This window comes from Sciurus vulgaris, assembly GCF_902686455.1.
Source record: "Sciurus vulgaris genome assembly, chromosome: 5".
Classification (NCBI taxonomy): Eukaryota; Metazoa; Chordata; class Mammalia; order Rodentia; family Sciuridae; genus Sciurus; species Sciurus vulgaris.
Window position 1 is genome coordinate 65403917 of NC_136465.1, and position 22637 is coordinate 65426553.

The following is a 22637-nucleotide window of genomic DNA, read 5'->3' on the forward strand; positions in this document are numbered from 1 at the left end:
GTGGGTCTCATGCCATCTCCTACATCTGTACCTTATGCCTTTATCTCAGCAGCTGTACAGGTTTCCAGTTGAAAATTAAATTGAAAAGCAGGTTATAAGGCAGAAGGGAATACAAACTCAGTGATTTTTGCTTTAAAAAAAAAGTTACTGTTTATTAAGAAGGAGAACAGCACATACCCAATACCCGTTAAAATTACTACTCGAAGTAGGGGACATTCTATTACCCAGGAAATAATAATCTGTAAAAAATGTGGCTGTATGGCCCAGAGATTCTGGATCAAGATGTGCTGCTCTCAGACCATGGCGAACTCTGACCTCAGTACATAGATGTTTCGTTTGATTTCCTTGTGTTTGAGTCAAGAGAATTATTTAAAAGGTGTCATGGTGATATAAGGGCCCATGTCAACCACTATGTCCAAATTCAAGCAGCTAAATGCATTTTTCTTCTTTCCAAGAAATCAAGGCTTTGACATTTGGAAGCTCATGGAATGCCAGATGTCCTATAAATGGCCTTATAATTCAGTTTTCAGCCCCACCCCCTACTGAGTCCATCCAAGCCTGGAATCTGCCTCAGAACAGAACAGGCCTCTAGGCATAAAAGATGAATACAGACTTAAATACAGGTAACATCAAATCCAACTCACTCAGGTAGAACCCAAATACAGAAGGAAAAGCTTCAGTTTAGCAGTGGTGCTGCATAGGCACCACTCTCACTTGGACCCATTGCCTAGGACTCAGTCTGGAAGTGTGGCGATGTGTGTCGGGCGCACATCACTTATGTCACCTTCAACAGTAAAGTTTTTTGTCTGCAAATGTAATGTTTTGGTCTGGGCGTGGTGGTACACACCTGGAATCCCAGCTCCTCTGCAGGGTGAAGCAGGAGGATTGCAGGTTCAAGGCCAACCTATGCAATTTAGTGAGACTCCATCTCAAAATAAATAAATAGGACCAGGATTGCATCTCAGTGGTAAAGCACCCCTTGCTTCAGTCCTCACAACCTGGAGGATTTCTTGGGGGAAGCGTGTGGACAAGAGCAAAGAGGGACTAATATACTTTTGGAGGGCAACTACCTATTTTGCGAATGACAACCCAGGAGCGAGAGCTGTCTTTTATGCTCTTTCTTCCATTCACCGTTGCAAACAATAAAGGCTGTTCTTAGTGTTTAAAAAAAAAAGTTTAAATTCATCAGAAAAGAAAAATCTCTCTACTTTGGTCAGCATTCACACACACCACCTACGGCTGGGTATCCATCCAGTGTGACCAAAAAGTGACAAACACTAAAGCAAACAGATGTTGCCTGCAGTATGAAAGCTGCCATTTGAAATAAATCTTCCAGTGATGCTATTATTTTGAATGTTTTTCAGAGTGAACTTTTTTTAAAATAAAGATTCGTACCACAGTAGAAATAGGGTGACTCACACAGATGCCTTCTTCCACACTCATACACGCAGCAGTCATTACAGTTAGACTCACTAGGGGAGATATTTTCCTCCAAAAGGAGCCATGTGAATGAAATAGGCAAATCTAAACTGATGGAAAAGCAAGTAATTCTAGGCTCTTTTCTATCACACTGATCATTCACAAAATCTTTACCTTCCACCGTTTCACTTACATTAATATCCTTGACTACCATTTAATACAGCTCATACAGGCCTTGGTGTCAGTTTTTTCATTCTGAGTCTGATATACTTCCTTGAGTATACTCTCTCCCCCAGTTAACATGAAAGACTCCAGTGTATCAAAAATAAGATCTCAGTATTGAGCACATCCCAGCCATAAGGACTCGGTGTATCCTGGAAGTTGATGTATTTTTCTCTGATAATGTTCTCCTAGTGTGGATATAACTGGGAAGTGACTTTAATTCAGAGAACGCTTTCCCATTGTTTTCAAAATATGTTGTAGTGACAGAAACTCCTTTGCTAAATATGAAAAACTTCCTCCTCTAAAAGACACTTGGCATAACAAGGTCCTGTGGAATACTCCAGGCACTCAGCAGGTCAGATGGTTCCTGACCTCAGCTCTCAGGGTCCAGAATCACCTGCTGAGGTACCCAAGGCTGCCTTTGAAGACCTCAGCTCCTATACCTGGGTTCATTTTCTAGCAGCATCATTAGCTTTTGTTGACTGTGAACTAGAACATGGGGCTTCCTTTCAATGTGATATAACTGGAAGTCAAACCAGTGTGTATAAGGACAACAAGACTGATGATCTGAAATGATCCCCCATAAGTCAGCACATGAGGGTGCTACATGAATAGGAAGATAAGTTGTCTCATTTTCTTACCACCTCCAGTGTTCTCCCCAAGACACTGCTGCTGACAAAAGCAAAATTCACAGACTCGAATTTTGGTCTTTTTCCCTGATGAAGAGTAGATTGTTCAAAAGGTAGGCAATGGGAGGGAAAAGGAGCCAGAACAATTTGCAGTGATAAACTGAACAAACCACAGCTGTAGTAAGCAGAGCTAAAGGAGTTTCAGAAAAAGGAAACACCTGCTGCTTAAGTAAAATGTTAACTTAATTACAAAAATTACCATTTAATTACAGCATATGGGGGAAATGAGAGCATCAAAGTCAATAAATTGAGCTCAATCAAAGAACAAGTCAGATATTAAGAGGCACTTTTAATCTGAAGGAAAAAAGAAATGGAAGAGTCAACAGCAGGAGAAATACAGGGTTAGGAAGAAATTCTTTCCGTTGGTGCCAGGCAATGGTTCATGTGCATAATACAATTCTCTTGCTAGAAAACATCAGTAATAATTATTCCAGATTCTTTATAGGGAAGATTCATTTCATTTTTCCCCCCCTGGGGAAAAAGGCAGCAAACCAATAATCTTAAAATGTCAAAACTCTCGTTGAAATTGTACATTTACTTTCTTCTAGTTGCACAAAGATTGCCCACTGAGATGATGAGCAATATCACTACATAAGGTCTCCTCGGGAGAGGTGGGAACAGGTGAGCAGCTGCCTACTCTGCACTTAGACAAGGCCTTGCAAATATCCCTGAGAACAATCCCTCCTGAGCTATAACAAAGCTGCTGTCTGGTTGGGTAAGAACTTGGAAAAAGCACTAGATTGGGCATCAAGATTAAGTCAAATTATTGCCTTGCCTCATATTTACAGGACTTCAGGAAAATTACAAAAATTGTGGCTAGATTTCTTCAATCTGTAGCATGGGAAGAACAGACATATGAATAGGCATTAGAACCGTGAGTGTGTGAAGGTATTTGAGACACTAAAACAAGCACTGGCATGTGCAGCTAATGTTTGCAAAAACTGTGGCTGCACACACAAGGTTTTTTTTCTTTTCCTTAGGAAGAGGACATTCTGTGGAAAGCACACCTCCTAAACATGTGGTTCTCACAGATAATGGCAGGTCTCAGCTCTGACATACAGCATTTTGCTGGAAAGGGGATTCATTCATAGAAAGTTGATTCTGTGACTAATCAGATGGCCTCTGGCCCTCTTGCCAAATATGATCACCACTTCAAATTCTATGAAAGAGACGTTTATGTGAAGACAAATTAAGAGAAAGGAAAAAGAAGGGATACCATGTCTCACCTATAAAAACTTTTATTTCTATAAAAGCACTCGTAAAATGAGAAAAATCAAATGTCTACATATTGTACTTTCAGGGAAAAAGGCAAGGAGCAGGCATTGCTTTTATATATCACTGGAAGGAATTAGCACAAAGGCTGAGAAGATTAATGGCAGTTGCAGTTCAAAAATGCATCTCCAGGTTAACTGTTTACCGCTCCCTGGCCCCCCGCACCCCCTTTGCCACACACACAACAAACCCAAGTAGTGACTGCATGTGATAGGAGATGGGACAGGCAAGAAGAGTTGTCAAGGATGCCTTCAAGTGGGGAATTCATGATCCAGGTCGACAGTGGCCTTTCTTTATCCTGTAGAGGGCAATGATGATCTCAAGAGTCCTCCTAAGGCACATGATAGGTACGGATTATTATGGGCCCGGAATTAGCACATTAATATAGAGGATGAGTTGGCATTTTTTAATTCTGACATTTTTCTCAGGAAACCTTCACTGGTTTTTGTCAAGTGATCAGAAATCATTACATTCACTAGATCAATTAAGAAGAGGTCTATACTGACGTGTGGGTTTCATTTCCTGCAAGTACTGCAAGGGGGAAAAAAGGAGTTCTATAGAGAACTGGGGACACAGTACAGTGAAAGAGCACTCATCCAGCATGCTCGAAGATCTGGGATCCATCTCCAACACTGAAAACTAGAACTGGAAAAGTTCTACATAACTAATAAAACTTTGTCCCTACAGTTCACAAAGAACAAAGGATGGCAAACAGGATGATACTTTTAATTCTACATTTGCATCCCCTAAAGAAGTTGGACATATTCTAAATCATTCTTTTAATTTTTACTTGGATGTCATGTATTTCAGGGGACAAGAAGGAATGGGCTGATTACTATCAGACTCCCCAAAAGAGGGAACATAAAAGCAGCAGCTGTAGAACACAGGATGGTCACTGGGAAAGATGAAACTCCAAAGGGACGAATGGCTGACAGGTTTCCCCCAAAGAGGAAGGGGAATTTGAGGGGAAAAAAAAAATAATGAAAATATACTTGACCAAATTACTTTAGGTTAATGTTCAACAGCTGGGCAAATAAAGCAGCAAGCAACCAGTTCAATATCACAATTCTTCCTTATTCTTGCCTTTGCAGAGAACATGGATCCAAATATTCTAAACCACAGATTATCTCTTGGCAGCTCAAAAATGAACCTGGATCCTGCCAGTGCATAACCGGAACAGCCTAAGGGTGTCAGAATGCACAGAAGGGGAACGTTTCACTATGAAAAGAAAAAAGAAATCAAGATCCTAACTCACCAGTGTCTCTGATCTTAACCTATGCCAACATAAATTCAGCAATTAGAGCCAGGTATAGGGTCACTCACCTGTAATCCCAGCTACTTGTGAGGCTGAGGTAGAAGGATTACAAGTTTGAGGCTAGTCTTGGCAGCTTAGTGAGACTCTCTTTTAAAATAACATTTTTAAAAAAGGGGGGCAGGGGGTAGCTTGGTGGTAGAGCCCTGGTTTAGCATGCTCAAGGCCCTGGATTCAATCCAAAGTAATGCAAACAAAATAAATTAAAATAGCAATTGAATACAGAATAAACCCATGCAAATGTCAGAACCCACAGAGGAAAAAAGATCTTTACTTCATGAACCTTATTTCATCCCCTCACCTCCAGCTATGTTAATCAAGGTGAACAAAATCCTTAAGAAACACCACTTTGTTAGATGGGACACTGAAAATCAGAACATAAAGATATAGTGCATGGACTGGGGGAGGGGATAGCTCAGTGGCAAAAAGCACAATGTATGATGATGCTGTTACACAAACATGCTTGGATCACTTCTTGACCAACTTCGAAAAACTTTTAAGGAGATTTTATTTCAAAAAATAAATTTCAAAAAGAAATCCCATTTAAAACATCAGGTCTTAATGATCAGGGTAGATAAAGTATTTTATTATCAATTTCACGATCTAAAAAGTAATTTGTTACATTGACTAAGATAAATCTGAGATGACTTTATCAGCATGTGTGCTTTGCAGAGTGATGCTGTGGCCCTCAGGCATGAAAGAACACAGTTCCACCCCTCCTCCAGGGACAAGATCAGCCTGAAAATGATGCTGATTCTCAACTGGCACAAACTGGCTTTGGGTCCTTCTGGTTTCTTTCCCTAACATGTGGGCTAAGAGGACTTCAGGTGAAGCCTCAGTTCTTGACCTCTGAAGGCCAAACTAGAACCTCAAGAGTAGTCTTAGTCTTGAAAGTCAAGCTTCCTTTTCTAACTTTTTGTTTCAGTGATATTTTGTAGTAGGTAATAAAAAGATACTTATCATTTTATTTCAATGATAGTACATTTAATAGCAGATATGACTCAATTGGTTCTGTAAACCCAAGGGTGATGATCCTCACCATGTCATAAGAGACCCACAGTGGAGCTGGATGACCACTGCTAAGACTGAGGCCAGATACTGGGGAAAATGTACTAATCCAGGGGTAGACAGTGAGCATCTGACGAGAGGTGCTACTGGCAAGTCACCATAGGAAAGCAGGGTGATCCTTGACTATTCTCCAGTAGCCAGTTAATTGCACTCCCAGGTTAGGGGACCCGAGGTCTCTGAAACGTTTGCTTCAAAGGTCCTTAAAGGCAGCATCACTGCAAGAAGCTGTAGGAAGCTTCAGGGGTTTTTGTCAGAGGTGGCCAGGGCACCAGAGGAGGCTTTGCCCTCAGGATCAGGATGAAAAGGGTATGAGGAAAAGAGGAGCAGTGTGGTACCTGAGAGGTTGTGGGATGAGGGGAGAGCACCCTCATTTAAAAGATGGAAGTGTGTGTTGGGGGAGAGGGGAGCATAAAAGGAGCAGCTGTAGAACACAGGATGGCCACTGGAAAAGATGAAATTCCAAGGGGATAAACGGCTGACAAGCCCACAGCTGTGGAGCTTACAGTTAAGCCCTCTGCACTGGAAATATCTACCCCAGATTTTTCTAAATGAAGCCTCTCCCTCTAACGCAGTAGCCCTAAATGGGGGGATAAGTTTGCCCACAGGAAACATTTGGCAATGTCAGGGACATTCTGGGTTGTCCTCACTGGGAAATGGGTGCTCCTGGCATCTGGTGGGTGGGGGCTGGGATGTTGCTGACCATCCTACCATGCATAGGATGGCCCCTACAACAAGGAATTCTTGAAATATCCACAGCAGCAAGGCAGAGAAACCCTGTTCTAGAGAAAATACTTTACTCATAAGAGTCTGAATCTAGAATGAGCCAAAGCCCTTGGAACTGACAATCAGACCAAGGTGAACACCCTCTATCTCCAGACCTAACATGTGGATCCCACTGCTGCCTTGCTGAGTGGACACCCCCAATCCTCCCAGAGTGTTCCACAAATATCCCATTGGCAGCTGCCAGTTCAAATTCCAGCAAGGACAAGTCAACCTTAGATCCTCTTGTCTCCTTTCTCTTCTGAAGCAGCAGCTACTTCTTTCTCAGAGCCAGTGCAACCCCAACTGCCACTGCCAGGATGGCCACAGCAGCAGCCCCTCCAAACAGCAGCATAGACTTGCCGTCAGAAGACAGTAGGGCCTTTTTTTCTGCAGCAGGGGATGTTTTCTCACTAAGACTCCTCTTCCTTACAGGGATCTCTGTGTCACTTGGCAGTGCAAAGGGCACCCCCTCCTCTGCTTCACTAGGTTCCAGAGCTGCTGCTCTTACCTCTTCTTCATCCAGCTCTACAAACAATGATGGAGCAGGGCTAGCTTTCTCAACTGCAATCATTTCTGCATCATGTTCGCTCGTCTCCAGCAAAGAAGTGGCAGTGATGTGTGGAAGCCAGGGAGCAGGGGCTCCAGTGAATGCCTCTTGCAGCTCCCTGGCTGGCAAGGCAGTCCCAGCTGCTTCTTCCATACCCTCAGGTATCTCTTCTTTCTCCACATGCACAATGTCAGAGTTAGAAGAGTTGTTCTCACTCTTTTCTCCAGCTCCATTGCTATCTAAGCTTTTGACTTCTTCAGGATCCATTGCAATCTGTTGCCAGGATTCAGGCCCAAGGGACACTGGTAGGCTTTCTGTGTGCCAACTCTGGCTAGCTGACAGTGACACAGGTAGGCTCTCTGACTGCCAAGAAGTCGTCACAGTTGGAGACTCTGGGGGACTGACCTGTCCAGAGTTGTCACTAGGCAAGATATAAATGTCATTACTATCTTCTGCAATGACTCCAGTGTATTCTTCCTCTTCAGACTCAAGACTAAAGACAGTGCCCTAGAAAAGTCAACATAAAGAATGATCAATATTGTAAAAATAAGGTCAAGCTGGGAAACAAATTTTCCCCTAAATGAAGTTCCAGGAATAAACACATTGTTTAGATCCAGATAGTTTCTGTATTGAATGCATTTATTTGTAGGCCAATATACAGGAAGAATTTTTGACAGTGCTCTGACTAGCTGTCTTGAAACTAATGTATCAAAAGTTCACATATGGTTCTGTCATTGTGGCTCAGTGGTAGAGCGTTTGCCTTGCATGGGTGAGGCACTGGGTTCAATCCTTAGCACCAAAGAGGAATGATCTCACTGATAAGCAGATGATGACACTTAATGGGGTGTGGGAGGGGGACAAGAATGGAGGAAGGAAGGACTGTATAGAGAGAAAAGATAGGTGGGAGGGGTGGGGGGGAAAGAAAAAATAACGGAATGAATCAAACATTATTACTCTATGTAAATATATGAATATGCAAATGGTATGCTGTTACTCCATGTACAAACTGAAACATGTATCCCATTTGTTTTACAATAAAAATAAATTAAAAAAAAAAACCAAAACAACAAAAAACACAACAATTACATGAGAAGGAGGAGAACGATTTGAAATCTCCTGTATGTTTTGAATTTCTCCTTTAGCATGCATAACTTGGTGATCCATGTGACTCATCGTTTTTAGACGGTGGTGAACGGAGGTTAATTTAACCACTTTTATGAAACAAGGGTATATCACAGTGTAGACCAATATGTCTTAATAGGCTTTTACCCACACTCAATCCATATTCATTTTTCACGCATTCTTTGTAGTAAGATGAGGTAATTTAAAATTATTGATCCATTGCTTCTGTGTGCTAGGCAATGGTCTAATATCTTTTTTTCAAGAGAAGTAATAGAAACAACCATAATTAAAATAAAAAGAAAATTAGCAACTACTGCCATTTCTCATGTGCCTCGTGCAAGTCTCCCGTGAGCATCCTGCAGTCGCGGCAGTCAGTGCTCACCTTGACCATGACTTAGACCTCTGCACTTCTACTTATTTCACTGATAGGGCAACTGTCACTTGGAGAGCATGTGGACATCTAGGGAACCACTGATGTATTTCAAAGGATAATTGATATGAATGTACATGTCGTTATAATGAATTTAAACAATAAATAATACTCTAAATGTATTACATGGTAAGGTTAATGAGGCATTCTTGCTTCAAAATTTTGTTTTAGTTAGGCAAAACTGAATAAGTGACTAGTTTGCAGCAACAGAGTTTGTTCTTCAGAGCATGTTGTACCCAACAAATTCAACATTTTTCCTATAGTACTGCATGCTTTTCTCTATGTGGGTCACACAAACACACACACACATATATGTAAAATTTAAGTATGATAACTGGCATGTGAGAAGATCTTTATACAAAAATAACATATTTATTGATTCATTTTTACTCTGTAACTGGGGCTGATACCCTAAGGACTTCATTAAATTATGATTTGCTGAGAGTGAATTAAAATATACATGAGGTTAAAAAAAAAAAATCCTCAGCACCACATAAAAATAAATAGATAAAGGTATTGTGTCCATCTACAACTAAAAACACAAAAACAAAACAAAAGTCCATGTATATTCAGTGTAATTCACATATATATGATGCAATAATTAATGCTAAACAGCAGAGGAAACAAAGGCATGACTCAGGGGATTTATCAATTAGTAGGTATGAACATAATGCTATGCCATATTCAAGGTGCCAGTTAAGAGTTCAGATAGGAAAATGAGTTCTTTTGGTGGAGGTGAGAGAATGTGGGAATGACAGCTTCAAGGAGGGACTGGCAGTTATACTTGATTCTGGAGCAGGGGAAGGTTTTGACAGTGAAGGCCAAGCTGAAGACACAATACTAGCAAAAACACAGACCTGTGAAAAAGCCAGTGAAAAGAGCAAGTAGCCCAGTTTAATCAGTGCATCATTTACAGGAAAAATAGAAAGCTCAGTTGGAACATGACCACAGAGAAACCTGAATGAAGCAAGTGCAGTGGCGCATACCTGTAATCCCAGTGGTTCAGGAGGCTGAGGCAGAAGGATTGAGAGTGTAAAGTCAGCCTCAGCAACAGTGAGGTGCTAAGCAACTCAGTGAGACCCTGTCTCTAAATAAAATACAAATAGGGCTGGGGATGTGGTTCAGTGGTTGAGAGCCCCTGAGTTCAATCCTCCCCAGTAACCAAAACAAAAACAAAAACCTGAATGACAGCTAAGGAACAGGGTCATTAATCAATAAGCAGTAGGGCACTGAAGTCTTCGAGATACAAAAGTAGAATTAGAGTTCTGCTTTAAAAGTTACTCTAGGAGTCTGGACTGTTGGTCAATGGTAGAGTGCTTGCCTAGCATGTGCAAGGCCTGGGGTCCCATCCTCAGCATTCAATTAACAAAAACAAAGATTTTAAAACTCAAAAAACCAAATTAAAAAAAAAAAAAAAAACTAAAAAAATCTGTACTGTTTTTGGCTTGTACAGTGGAAGGTGCCCATAGTTCCAGAGGCATGTGCCCACACTCCCAGAACTCAGCAGGACGAGTATTGTGAGCTAACTATGTCAGTTTCAGGGAGCTGTTCCTTTTATGGGTCTTAGGTAAGAGGGTTGCATCTCATGAAGCTGAAAAGCTCCTATATCTGGTGTTCCTGATGTGATTTGGGATGTCTATATGTCTTCCATGACTGAATTTGATTAAGTTAATATGTGTAAATTATTTATTGGTTTGTGTCTATGGTTGTACTGGTCAGATGTGGTTGTTTACTTGCACAAACAAGGTATAGAGACATTCTGTCTTGGCACTTGTAGTCAAAATGGAGTTGGTCATTGCAAACTACTACTTTACAAGATGGAGTCAGTTAGGTTTAGGCACAGTCTGAGGACTGCTGTTCTATACGTTGTGGAGTAACTCTAAGTAGGGCACAGCCTGCTCTCCATACTAACTCAAGAGGATCTCTTGAGACCAGGAGTTCAGGCTGACCTGGCAACATAGTGAGACCCCATATTAATAAGTAAATAAAAGAAAGTTTAAAATTAAGTAAATAAAAAACAAATAAAACAATTAAAAAGTAAAAACATTTGGGCATGGGGGCACATGCTTGTAATCCCAGCAATTAGTGAGGCTGAGGCAAGAGGATACAAATTTGAGGCTAGTCTTGGCACTTTAATGAGATTCTGTCTCAAAATAAAAAAGGGCTGGTGGTATATAGTTCAGTAGTAGAGCATCTCTGGGTTCAATCCCCAATACCACACACACATAAAAAAAGTAAAAATGATTTGAAACAATACACCCCTGGCTTTTTTTTTTTTTTTTTTTTAGTACTCAAGATCAAGAAAAGAGACCTTTGCATCTATAATTTTATGGGATTTCACCTTTCAACTCTTGCTGCATTTGCATGAGTGTATTAATAATATAAAACCATCCAATATTTCTGGGACTAACATCAATAATGAATGTTAATAAAGAGCCCTTCAGAATCAAATGCAGCACATAAAAGACTGAGCAAGACCTTGGTTCTACTGAGAAATGAACTCAACTCCCTACCTCCAATAAGTTCCTCTTATACCCCATCAATATCTCAGAACAGAAAATATGATGCTAAGATGTCATCTGGTCATTAGATAAGGGCTCAGTTGAATTTTATAAAATAGAGTAGTGCTACATTTAAAACCTATTTCTAATTATCTTACTCCTTCAGTTAAAAAGCACAAGGGCAAAGTCATACAATATTTAGAATACATTATCCCTTCTGGAACACATAATAATGATTTCCTAGGAAAGCAAATATTAAATTTTAAAAGGCCACAGCATAGTAGTATTAGAGGAGCATGAGTGGGAATAAAGCCAATCTTTCCTCTCTATTCCTACCCCAAATTTGTCTTCATCATATTATAGGCTCCACATAAGAGGGAAGCCTTATCTTGGTGAGTGTATTCTACAAGTGCTGTGCTAAATTTCTAAGCCCTGTCACCTTATTTATGCAGACAATGGGGTTTTTACCATTTTGAGGGAGCAGAAAATGTTTTACAAATATGAAATAATGTGTAACACACCTCCCTTAAGACTCCATTCATACAAAGCAGAATATGATTTTAGGAGAAATTTCAGGCTCCTTGAAGCCTATCAAGCAACTCTAGTTTAAGATGTGTGATCTGGCTCCAACAGGGTCTGGCTTAAATGCCATCGCCTCTGGATCACTGTATCCCCCTCTTATTTCTTTTCAACTCCTAGATAGCTCTGAGTCTAGGCCACACAGAGTATCATAATGATACATTTTGTACCATACTATCTATATTATTAGCTCTCCCCAACTACAGTTGCTCTTCAACCTACAACAGGGTGACATCTTGATAAGTCCTATAAGCTGAAAATATCTAAACTGAAAATGCATTTAGCACACCTAAACTACTGAACAACTTAGGTTAGCTTCAACTACGCCTTACACATGCTCAGAACACATGCTCTAGCTTACAGCTGGGCAAACCTGTCTTAACACAAAGCCTATATTATAATTAAATGTTGAATATCTCATGCCTAATTTACTGAAAACTGCTCTGAAGGCAAAAACAGAATAGGGCTGGGGTTGCAGATCAGTGGTAGAGCACTTGCCTAGCATAGGTGAGGCACTGGGTTCGATCCTTAGCACCACGTGAAAACAAATAAATAAAATAAAAGTTTTTAAATTTTAAAAACAACAACAACAAACAGGTGCAGTGGCACAGGTTGGTAATCTCAGTGGCTCAGGAGGCCGAGACAGGAGGATCAAGAGTTCAAAACCAGCCTCAGCAACGGCGAAGTGCCAAGCAACTCAGTGAGATCCTGTCTCTAAATAAAATACAAAATAGGGTTGGGGATACAGCTCAGTGGTTGAAGAGTGCCCCTGTGTTCAATCCCTGGCACCAAAAAAAAAAAAAAAAACCAAAAAGCTGTATGTATATTTGCACTCAGATGTGCATCATAAAGTCAAAGAACCAGAAGTCAAACCATCATAATTCAGGGGCCATCTATAGTTCATAAATACTCAAGGGGAGAAAACATGCTTCCCTTAATTCTGCCCATCTGAATCCTCATCACCTCTAAACTCCTAGTATTTACTTGTTTTTCTTAGCTTCAAAACATTCAGTAAATAGTATGTGTCTACCCAACTCTTCTCATGTACCTTAAAGGATTCCATACATTTTTACTATATCAATTATAATTATATATTGTTTAAAGTTAGTACTAAATTAATATAATAATTAACATTAAAGTCTTTGGAACTTGGACAAGTTGGTTCAGTTCTTGGCTCTGGGGCAACATAGCTGGCACCTTTTTCTGCATGACTGCTGCCTTGCAATCACCATCCCCTAATGGATGTTCTCAGGATGTGCAAGATAACACGCCACCACCAACTGTTCTAGACCTGCTCCTCTCTGAAGAGGAAACACATCTGTTTTCCAACTTCTATGATAAATAGAAAAGAAAGATTCTCAGTGGAGACCTGAACAGAACTGAACTCATAACAAAAGCTCACTTTAGGATATCTCAAAACTGGCTCCAACACAGAAGAGTCAGAACATAACAAACACTTTCCATGTCCTAGCAGAGGTCTCTTGATGCTGAGTCATGGCCCCTTCCAGCTACTTAAACTGGATCCCCAACTCATCTTCCTAATTCCTGCTGCTTCGCAACAAAGATCCTTCACTTCTTTCTTTAAAGAAGCCCTTCCTGAGGATGCCTACTATACTGCACAACTGTTTCTTTTCTTTGTATTCTCAACAATGACTAGGAGTATCTGTACTTTGCCACAGCTTTCCTGATATTTGTTTAGTCTGAACAACTGATTACTGACTCCTTTATGTTTAGGGTGTGTTTAACCATTAAGTGTTATATAATGAGTATTCTAATAAATTCACAGTTGACTGCTGTGTTGAAGACAGAAGTTTAAGATTACTGTATATCTCCTTCAAGGACTTTATAATCTAGTTGGTGAGATTATATGGCTGCAGGGTCCTCAAACTTTGCTGCCTAATTGGAATCACCTGTGGAACTTTTAAGACCTTTCTATGCTAACGCTACAACTTTGAATAACTAAATGGTAATCTTTGATAAAGGCTGGACCTGGGTATCACATCTTGCTACATGTTAGAAGGGCACAACTCTGTTGTAATTCATTGACCTTCTTTATGGCACCCAAATCCCAGACAGACTTGACAACACTGGCCAGGGACAGGAAGGGTGATTGACACTTTTTGATGATTGCACAGGTAATCACTTCATTCCCTGAATACTTACAGTCATATCAGTAAGCAAGATATCACATCAGATATCATAAGCTTTGCTGATTCTTGGTAAATGACTAATAATGAAGAATGGCATGCATGAAAATAGCTACTGTTTACTCAGGAAACCAGTTCTGTAATTTTCTTGAAAGACTGGAGGTCAAAATTGAGGACAAATCAGCCACCAAGGTAGATCAGTGATAACAACTGTCTTGTGAAGTTATATTTATGCCTTTTTGCCAGAACACAATTCTAATTAGTAATGTAGATCCTCAACACCAATTACTAAGGGCTCTCTCTGTTACAAAACTTATACTCAAAGGTTTATTTGTTTATCCAACTCCCTCTTCAAGGAGTGCCATTTGGAGAAGGTCAGAAAGAAAGCTGCATGTGCAGAAGGATTTCACAAGGAAGAGAAAGGCAGGAAAGAGTAGTAAAAGTAGCATCAAATTCTTATTTTTTCTTTGTTAACTTTAGTACAATATTTTCTTCTCTCTTAAAATCCCCAAATAAGGAACTAATAATATGGTTTAGTGGGTATATAATAATCCTCAATTATCTGCAACTGAGCTAAAAGGAAAGGTAATGAGATGCTGCTGAAAAAATTCTTTCCTTTATATTGAAAAAAATGGACAATTAAAAACTGGGTTGACCTTTTGTTAAGTGAAAAGTTGAAAGTTAACAATTTGCATTTTGGAATTATGTTAAACAGTTAACAGTGTATTCTTGTTAGTTTTTCATGCACATTTGAAATATTTCACAAAACACTTTACTTCCCAAGTTATTTGGAATCAAGGAATGTAATTTCTCATGTTTTTTATTCTTAGTCTTAAAATCACACCCGTTCTCATTCTCTGCTCATTGTTCTACAAGCTTTGTAATCTACTTTCATGCCTTTTCAAAAAATGTAGTCTTACATAGCTCTTCAAACAGAAGGACATCCAAGGGTCAAAGTGTTAATAGGTGTTCTTAACAAGTTTCTTACCTGCACTTCTAAAAATGGAAGCTGTAATAACAAGAACTGATTTTAAATGAAAAAACAAAGTAAAACAAACAAACAAAAAAAGCCATAATAAGAAAGATAAGAATTTAAATTCTCAGAAAGGACAGTTTTAAGGCTCTAAGCCAGGACAAAAGAAATAAAACTTTCAAAAGTTCCATAATGTAGAAAAATAAGGGAAAAGTGAACAAGCCCACAGATAATTTATTATAAAAAGTAATTTCCCATTATTATTATTATTATTATTTTGTGGCACAGGGGATCACACCCAGGTCTTTGTGCATGCTCAGCATCATTCTACCATGAGCTACATGTACACACCCTTATTAGTTTAACAGCTTAAAGCTAACAAAAGATTTCAGAATACTGTGTGCTCCACAGTTAGAGGACCTTTTCACCTCGTTTAAGACATTAGACCAACAAGTGAGTCCAATTATAACTTTGGAGTAATCTAGTGCTTAAATGCCAATTCAGATTAAATAGCTTTTCTCCTTATTGTTATGGCTTCCCTACTTTTCAACTTATTTCTGTGTTTAGGACATGTGACATTTTAATGAAGATTCACCAAATATTCTGTACTTTTGCACAGTCTTGAAGAAAGAGCACATGACCACTGAAATGCTTATAAAAATAACCACCCTTCTCCTTAACAATTACTGTCATTAACAAAGAGGTTTTCACTAACAGTGCTGTTTGGGCTAACACATTACCTAAAACTTAGCTTAGTAGAAGAATAATATCCAACAATCTCAACTGTTTCTAAAACAAAATATTTGCATTGTTGGGAGTGTCCATGTACGATTTATATGAAAAATGCAAAGGAGTAACTTTAAAGGATTCAGAAATATAAAATTAGCTGAGATATAGCATGAAGAGTTTAAATATGTATAAAGAATCAGAGAACTGCCTCCCTTCCTTTTCAAATAAATGAAACCTAGAGAGATTAAGTAATTTGCCCAGAGTTCCTTGGCTTGCTAGAATTGGATGATAATAACAGATAACCCTTATGTAATTCTTACTGTGTGCCATTCTAAAGACTTTGCTTAAATTAATCTACTTAACCCTCGTGACAATGATATGAGAGGGAGTCTCATTATCTCCATTTTACAGATAAGGAACCTGAAGCAGCTGCAGAGAAGACATAATTTTCCTAACACCATAAAGGCAGCCTCAGGCCTAGGCAGTATACTCCAGGGTCTGTGCTTTGACCCACAGAACTATCCTGACTCTTGGGCTGAAGTCCCTGCATTCCCATTCTGCCACTCTTCCCACTGTATCATAGGATCTCTAGAATTTATGGCTAGAAGCAGAGAGAACAGGTAATTCTTATTGTCTTCAAGCAAACACACAAAGATTTGTCCATGAAACTCTCCCGTTAAAATGGGAAAGAAACAGATATGGAGATAAAGGAAGTATTTTAAAATAAGTGTAAAATAAAACAAAATATAATTTGGTTTGATGATAGGAGCTAAAACTTCACTGTTCCACTGGAGGATGCTCTGGCAGAATTCCCAAGCCCACCCATAATGGTATATTCATTAAGGAACTCACTTCCCCTAAAATATGACAATAAACCTTTATCATCATTTCTTACATTTTATATAAATCTCTCCCTGAAGTATTCATCTTATAAAATGGGAACAGATAATCGGTTTTCTATATTCAAACAGGACACTAACAATTAAATGCCTCTTTGATTACTATTAATCTACAATAAGAAAATGAAAATATGAAAGAAATTCCAGAGAAGCAGTATTCCACCCAACATGACTAAGAGCCATAAAAAATACATATCAGAAAACACAGTAAAAACATCCACACCTGCACAAATAACAGATTCATAAAACACAACTTACTCTCATTAACCTAAACTGATCTGAATTTTGACCACCTAATTGGTTTTAAATTACTTCATATGAGTCACCTCCCACTGTATGAAAACTGTTCTAACAAATCATTAACCTAAAAGTTTCCAAGAGTCTTTATCCTAGATTAAAACAACAACACCACCTTTTGAAGATTTACTATTTTTAAAATGGAAATGAGAATTTTTGAGTCAGGAAAAAGAGACAAAGATTAATTTTATTTAAAATGCTATGACAGACTCTTTGGGCTGGGGTTGTGGCTCAGTGGTAGAGCACTTGCGTAGCATGTGTGAAGCGCTGGGTTCGATTCTCACCACATGTAAATAAAATGAAGGTCCATCAACAACTAATTATATATATATATATATATTTTTTTTTTTTAAAACACTATGACATTCTAGACAACATTTCCCCAATAATCTTTTATGTAAAACTAAATCTTTCATGGTGGTTAGTTTAGTACATTATGGAAAAAAAAAAATGCCTTACCACAGTTGACTTGAACTATTCTGTTCAGGAGACAGACTTACTTCTAGTGTAGCAAGAAAATCCCAGGAAATGAAAGTGAGAAAGAGGAGGGAGGGAATGAGATGAGTCAGAGTCAGAGCTTGCCAACTACTCTGTGCCCTAACTGGGTTGCAGGGCAAATAAAAGTCAGAATCAAGGAAAACTTCAATCAGACTTAAACAGAGGGAGGAAAACACACAGTCTTAAAGCCACACCTGAGAACTTGACATTTGTAAAAATGGAACACTTTCACAAAACATTTCACATCATTATCTTTGAGATAGATATTCCTCAAGTTGAACCTAAAGCTCAAAAAAGTCAAAGGAATTACCTCCCAAACACAGGGCTAGTATTTGGCAGAGATGAGGCAAAAAACAAATCTTTTAATTTCCAATTCTGTTGACAATGCATCACTCTCTGGCTAAAAAGACAAAGTGAATGAAAAGAAAATACAAACAAGGTAGAAAGTAAACAAACAAGAAACCCTATATTGTCATCATTCTAATGCCAGTATAAATAGCAATCAAAAGTTACATTCTATCTCTAGCTCTGAAAAGTTACTAATTAGATATGTGTCTAATTCAATTAATACTTGACCTTAACTGTTCCCTTCCTTTGCCTTCTCACTGCACTTTGAACATAGCTTTATCACTCACTGCACATAATGTGCTACAGTTATTTATACTTATTTTCTTCAACTAGGTTTGAGGCCTATATTTTCTTCAACTTTTGTATACTCAGGCTGGATGCAGTGGTTCACAACTGTTATCCCCATAACTCAGGAGGCTGAGACAAATATGAGGCCAGCCTCTATAACTTAGTGAGATTATCTCAAAATAAAAAGTTAAAAGGTCTGATGATATAGCTCTGTGGTAAAATGTCCCTAGGCTCACTCTCCAATACCAAAAAACAAAAAAGAAAAAGAAAAAAAAAAAAAAACCTTTTGTATACTCAGCACAGAATATGAAATCAATTAAGGCTTATTGTATACTAAAATTAACCTCTAAGGGCTTAAACAGTATTATAAATATTATCAATTAATCTTCAGAAATTCCTTATGAAACAGGAAGTTATATTAGTGATTTCATTAGTAAAGTAGAGCTCATAGAAAATCTGAAGAATATGCAGGAAAATCATTCCTTTAAGACAAAAATTAAAACTAGTAGGCTATTCTGCTTATCCTGGAAAATGAAGAGAAAGAACCTGAGTTAGGCTGGGTCGGGTGGTGCACACCTGTAGTACCAGCTATTCAGGAGGCTGAGGCAGGACTTTTTGAGCCCAGGATTCAAGACCATCCATCCTGGGCAACAATGTGAGACCCCATATCAACGAAAGATAAGGAACGTATGTTGATGCTACCAATGATCACTGCTCCATAACCCAGAAGCCTCAGCTTTGCTCTTCCACACAGACACTTAAAGGGTATATAGAAAGAACTATGGCACTCGCAGATGACAGGGGAGATCAGTAATTATGATTGAGCCTCTTTCATATCTACAGTATAGAAGTTGGACTATATGACCAAGTTTGATGAATGGTTGAAGTAAGGAGAATGAAAATAATATACAGTCATGTTTCTTTTTATTATTATTATGTTTTTAATACCTGAACATGAAGTCAATTTAAATTCAAACTCATCACATCTAAAACTCAATAAATGTTCTTTCAATACTAATACAAAGGAAAAACTACCCTAAATGTATTAAAAAGAAAATAATCACAAAACATGGGTCACAGAAAAGCAAGATCATCTGCAAAATTCCAAAAAGCATTTATCCTAGCCATTTCTGTTAATAAATTAGTTAGTAAAATATCTTTCTCTCTGCAAATCTATGCCCAAAGCCTGACCAACTACATGCCATCATCCCGTTATACAACAGATATGGCTGCCAGAACTTTTCCCTTCTCTGTAGATTTTCAAAACTAGTGCATACAGAGAGCTATGCAGTTTGTTTCGATCAGATGTTGTCAAGTGGTGAAAATAAATACATTCCTTGTGGAAATCATACTATAGACTTGATATGAATCATGCCACATCATATAGTGAAATGCTTTTCTTCTGGAATGGTTTTAAGAGTTGACAATGCAGTGTTCAACAAAAGAACCTAATAGGTGATTCATGCTGACACCTTGTTTCAGAGAGCACACCTGCACCAACTGGCAGAAAAGTAGTATCTTGGTTTTAAATATAAAGAAATGGAAGGCTTAGACCTAACAATGTGAAATACAAATCAGACATTTAAATTTACAGATAAAAACATTTTAAATATTAACACACTTGTTATTCATACAGTAACTTTTTGTCCTTAGCACAAATATTTGAGTTAAATCAAATAGTTTCCATGTAACAATTATATCCACAGACAAACTTTAATGTACTGTACCATCATAAAACAGAATTAGGAAGGGAATATATAACACTCTTTCTACTTTTTTCTTCTTCCTTTGTTGTAAGCACCATATAAGCTAAGTGGAAATTAACCTAAGTAAATTAACCCTGGCTCTCACAGGAATCACATAGTACACTGGACTAAAAAAAAAAAAAAAAAAAGGCAGGGGGAGGAGGGCGGGGAGAGGAGGTAGAAGAAAGAAGAAAGCACTAGAACAGGGAAAAAAAATGACAACAATTTATCATAGTTCTTATTTTTAACAACAGCATGATCTGGGCAGGATGGCACATGCCTGTAATCCCAGTGCTCAAGAGGCTGAGGCAGGAAGGTTGTAAATTAAAGGCCAGCCTCAGAAACTGAGTGAGACTCTAAGCAGCTTGGCTAGACTGTCTCGAAATAAAAAATAAAAAGGTTGGGAATGTGGCTCAGTGGTTAAGTGCCCCTGTGTTCAAGGTTCAATTCCCCATATCAGGGAAAAAAAAGAAAGAAAGAAAGAAAGAAAGAAAGAAAGAAGAAAAGAAAGAAAAGAAATTTAACAAGAATCTCAACCCAATACACTCTATATTAATATGCATGTAAATTAAATTTACTTTTTTAATTAACTCAAATTCTTAGATGAATAATGGCTAAAAAGCTTAATGTGCAGTTTATAAAAATCACTATAATATCACTAACTGTTGGGGTAAATTACAACTAACAGCTTTTTTTTTTTTTTTTTGCATGGGCCTTGGGTGATGGGGGACAGGTGGCACGGACTGGGGATTGAACTCAGGGGCACTTGATCACTGAGTCACATTCGCAGCCCTATTTTGTATTTTATTTACAGACAGGGTCTCACTGAGTTGCATAGCACCTTGCCGTTGCTGAGGCTGGCTTTTGAACTTGGATCCTCGTGCCTCAGCCTCCTGAGCCCCTGGGATTATAGGCATGTGCCATCCTGCCCAGATCTTGCTGTTGTCATTTTATTTCTAGGGGTTTACAGGTATAACTCGGTGGTAAAGTGCATGCTTAGCATATGTGAAAGTCAGGGTTATATCCCCAGGCATCACCACCAAAAAAACAAAAACAAAAACAAAAATCCCAAAAACCCAGAACCCCAAACACACACACACACATACACACACACACACACACACTCTCCTAGCATCAAAAAGAGAAAAAAAAAAAAAAAAAGAAAAAGAAACTCCACTACCAGGGTATGACTAGGAAAAAAAAAAAGAAATAAGGTGATGAACAGTGAGATCAAAACACAGAACAGCAAAATCTTTGCTTAAACAGCATTTTTTCAGAGCGGTCTCACTTGACTGATATAAAAACTCCAGGTTCAGGCTGGGGTTGATGCTCAGTGGTGGAGCACTTGCCTCGCACCAGGTTTGATCTTCAGCAATACATAGACATAAATAAAATAAAGGTACTATGTCCATCTACGTGTGAAGTACTGGGTTTGATTCTCACATATAAGTAATTAAAGGTCCCTTCAATTGATGAGTGCATAAAGAAACTGTGGTATATATATACAAAGGAATATTACTCAGCCATAAAGAATGATAAAATTATGGCATTTGCAGGCAAATGGATGAAATTGGAGAATATCATGCTAAGTGAGATAAGCCAATTTCAAAAAGCCAAAGGACGAATGATATCGCTAATAAGTGGAGGATGACACATAATAGGGGGGAGGGAAGGGTTAGTGTTAGGGTTAGAGTTAGGGTTAGGGAGGGGGGCAAGTATGGAGGAAGGAAGTACTGTATAGAGGGTAAAGAGGGGTGGGAGGGGTGGGGGGAAGGGAAAAAATAACAGAATGAATCAAACAACATTACTCTATGTAAATTTATGATTACACAAATGGTATGCCTTTACGCCACGTACAAACAGAGAAACAACATGTATCCCATTTGTTTACAATAAAAAAAAAGAAAAAATAAATAAATAAAAGAAAAAAAATAAATAATTAATTAAAGATATTAAAAAAAAAAGTCTTGGCTATATATATGACTATATATCTTAACCAAGTAATGGAGAAGATTCAGAGTGACAAGTTATTTTGTACATTAAAATCTGTCTATAATTTTATGATTCAGAAATTCTACACAGAAACTCTTACATATATACTTATAACAAAATCGTGGAAATATCCACTGACAAGTTTATAGATAAATAAACTGTAGTATATTTACAACAAACGCTAGCCAGTGAATCAACCTAGATCATTCTTTCACAATGGGAATGGTATTAGGGTAAAAAACGTTTCAGAGATACAGGGGAAATCTTAGACATTACAATAGTTTGCAGCACTGCAAAAGCCACAGTACATAATAAATGGAAATTAAAATTCCACTGGGGGAAGGAGGATATTATTAGGGGGAAAAGATGTCGAAAAAGGATCCTTACAGTTGGACATGGTAGCACATGCCTGTAATCCTAGTAACTCAGGACACTCGAGGCAGTAGGATCACAAATTTGAGGCCAGCCTTGGCAACTTAGCAAGAGTCTTTCCAAAAATAAAAAAATAAAAAGGGCTGAGAGTACTGGGGATGTAGCTCAATAGCAGAGTACTTGCCTAGTAAATGTGAAGCCCTTAAACCTGCAGTTCAATCTTCAGCACTGAAAAAAAGGTTGGGGGGGGGGAGCTTGGAATACACTTCTGTGGTTCAGTGCCCTCAAAGTTCAATCCCTAGTACTGGGGTTAAAAATCCTTAGCAAGGTGAGAATGAAGAAAAGCTGGGCTGAGGTTGCGGCTCAGTGGTAGCGCATTCGCTTAGCATGTGTGAGGCACTAAGTTCTATTCTCATGACCACATAC

At 38.5% G+C, this 22637-nt stretch overlaps 1 protein-coding gene and 1 long non-coding RNA gene across 6 annotated transcripts in view; both read right to left on the reverse strand.

Moving 5' to 3' along the window:
• Positions 1-3552: 3552 nt before the first annotated feature.
• The window catches only part of BCL2L13 (BCL2 like 13), a 100289-nt gene continuing 81204 nt past the window's right edge, over positions 3553-22637 (reverse strand). For all 5 annotated transcript variants that reach the window (XM_079140238.1, XM_079140237.1, XM_079140236.1 and 2 more), the window contains one exon: positions 3553-7798. In XM_079140238.1, coding sequence (XP_078996364.1) covers positions 7016-7798 — 783 coding nt within the window. In that variant the 3' untranslated portion in view covers positions 3553-7015. The remainder of the gene's footprint in view (positions 7799-22637) is intronic.
• LOC306661352 lies at positions 11487-16063 on the reverse strand. The gene is made up of 2 exons (XR_013763856.1): positions 12347-16063; positions 11487-12296 (listed from the first exon to the last, which is right to left on the reverse strand). It is a non-coding gene; the product is annotated as an uncharacterized lncRNA (long non-coding RNA).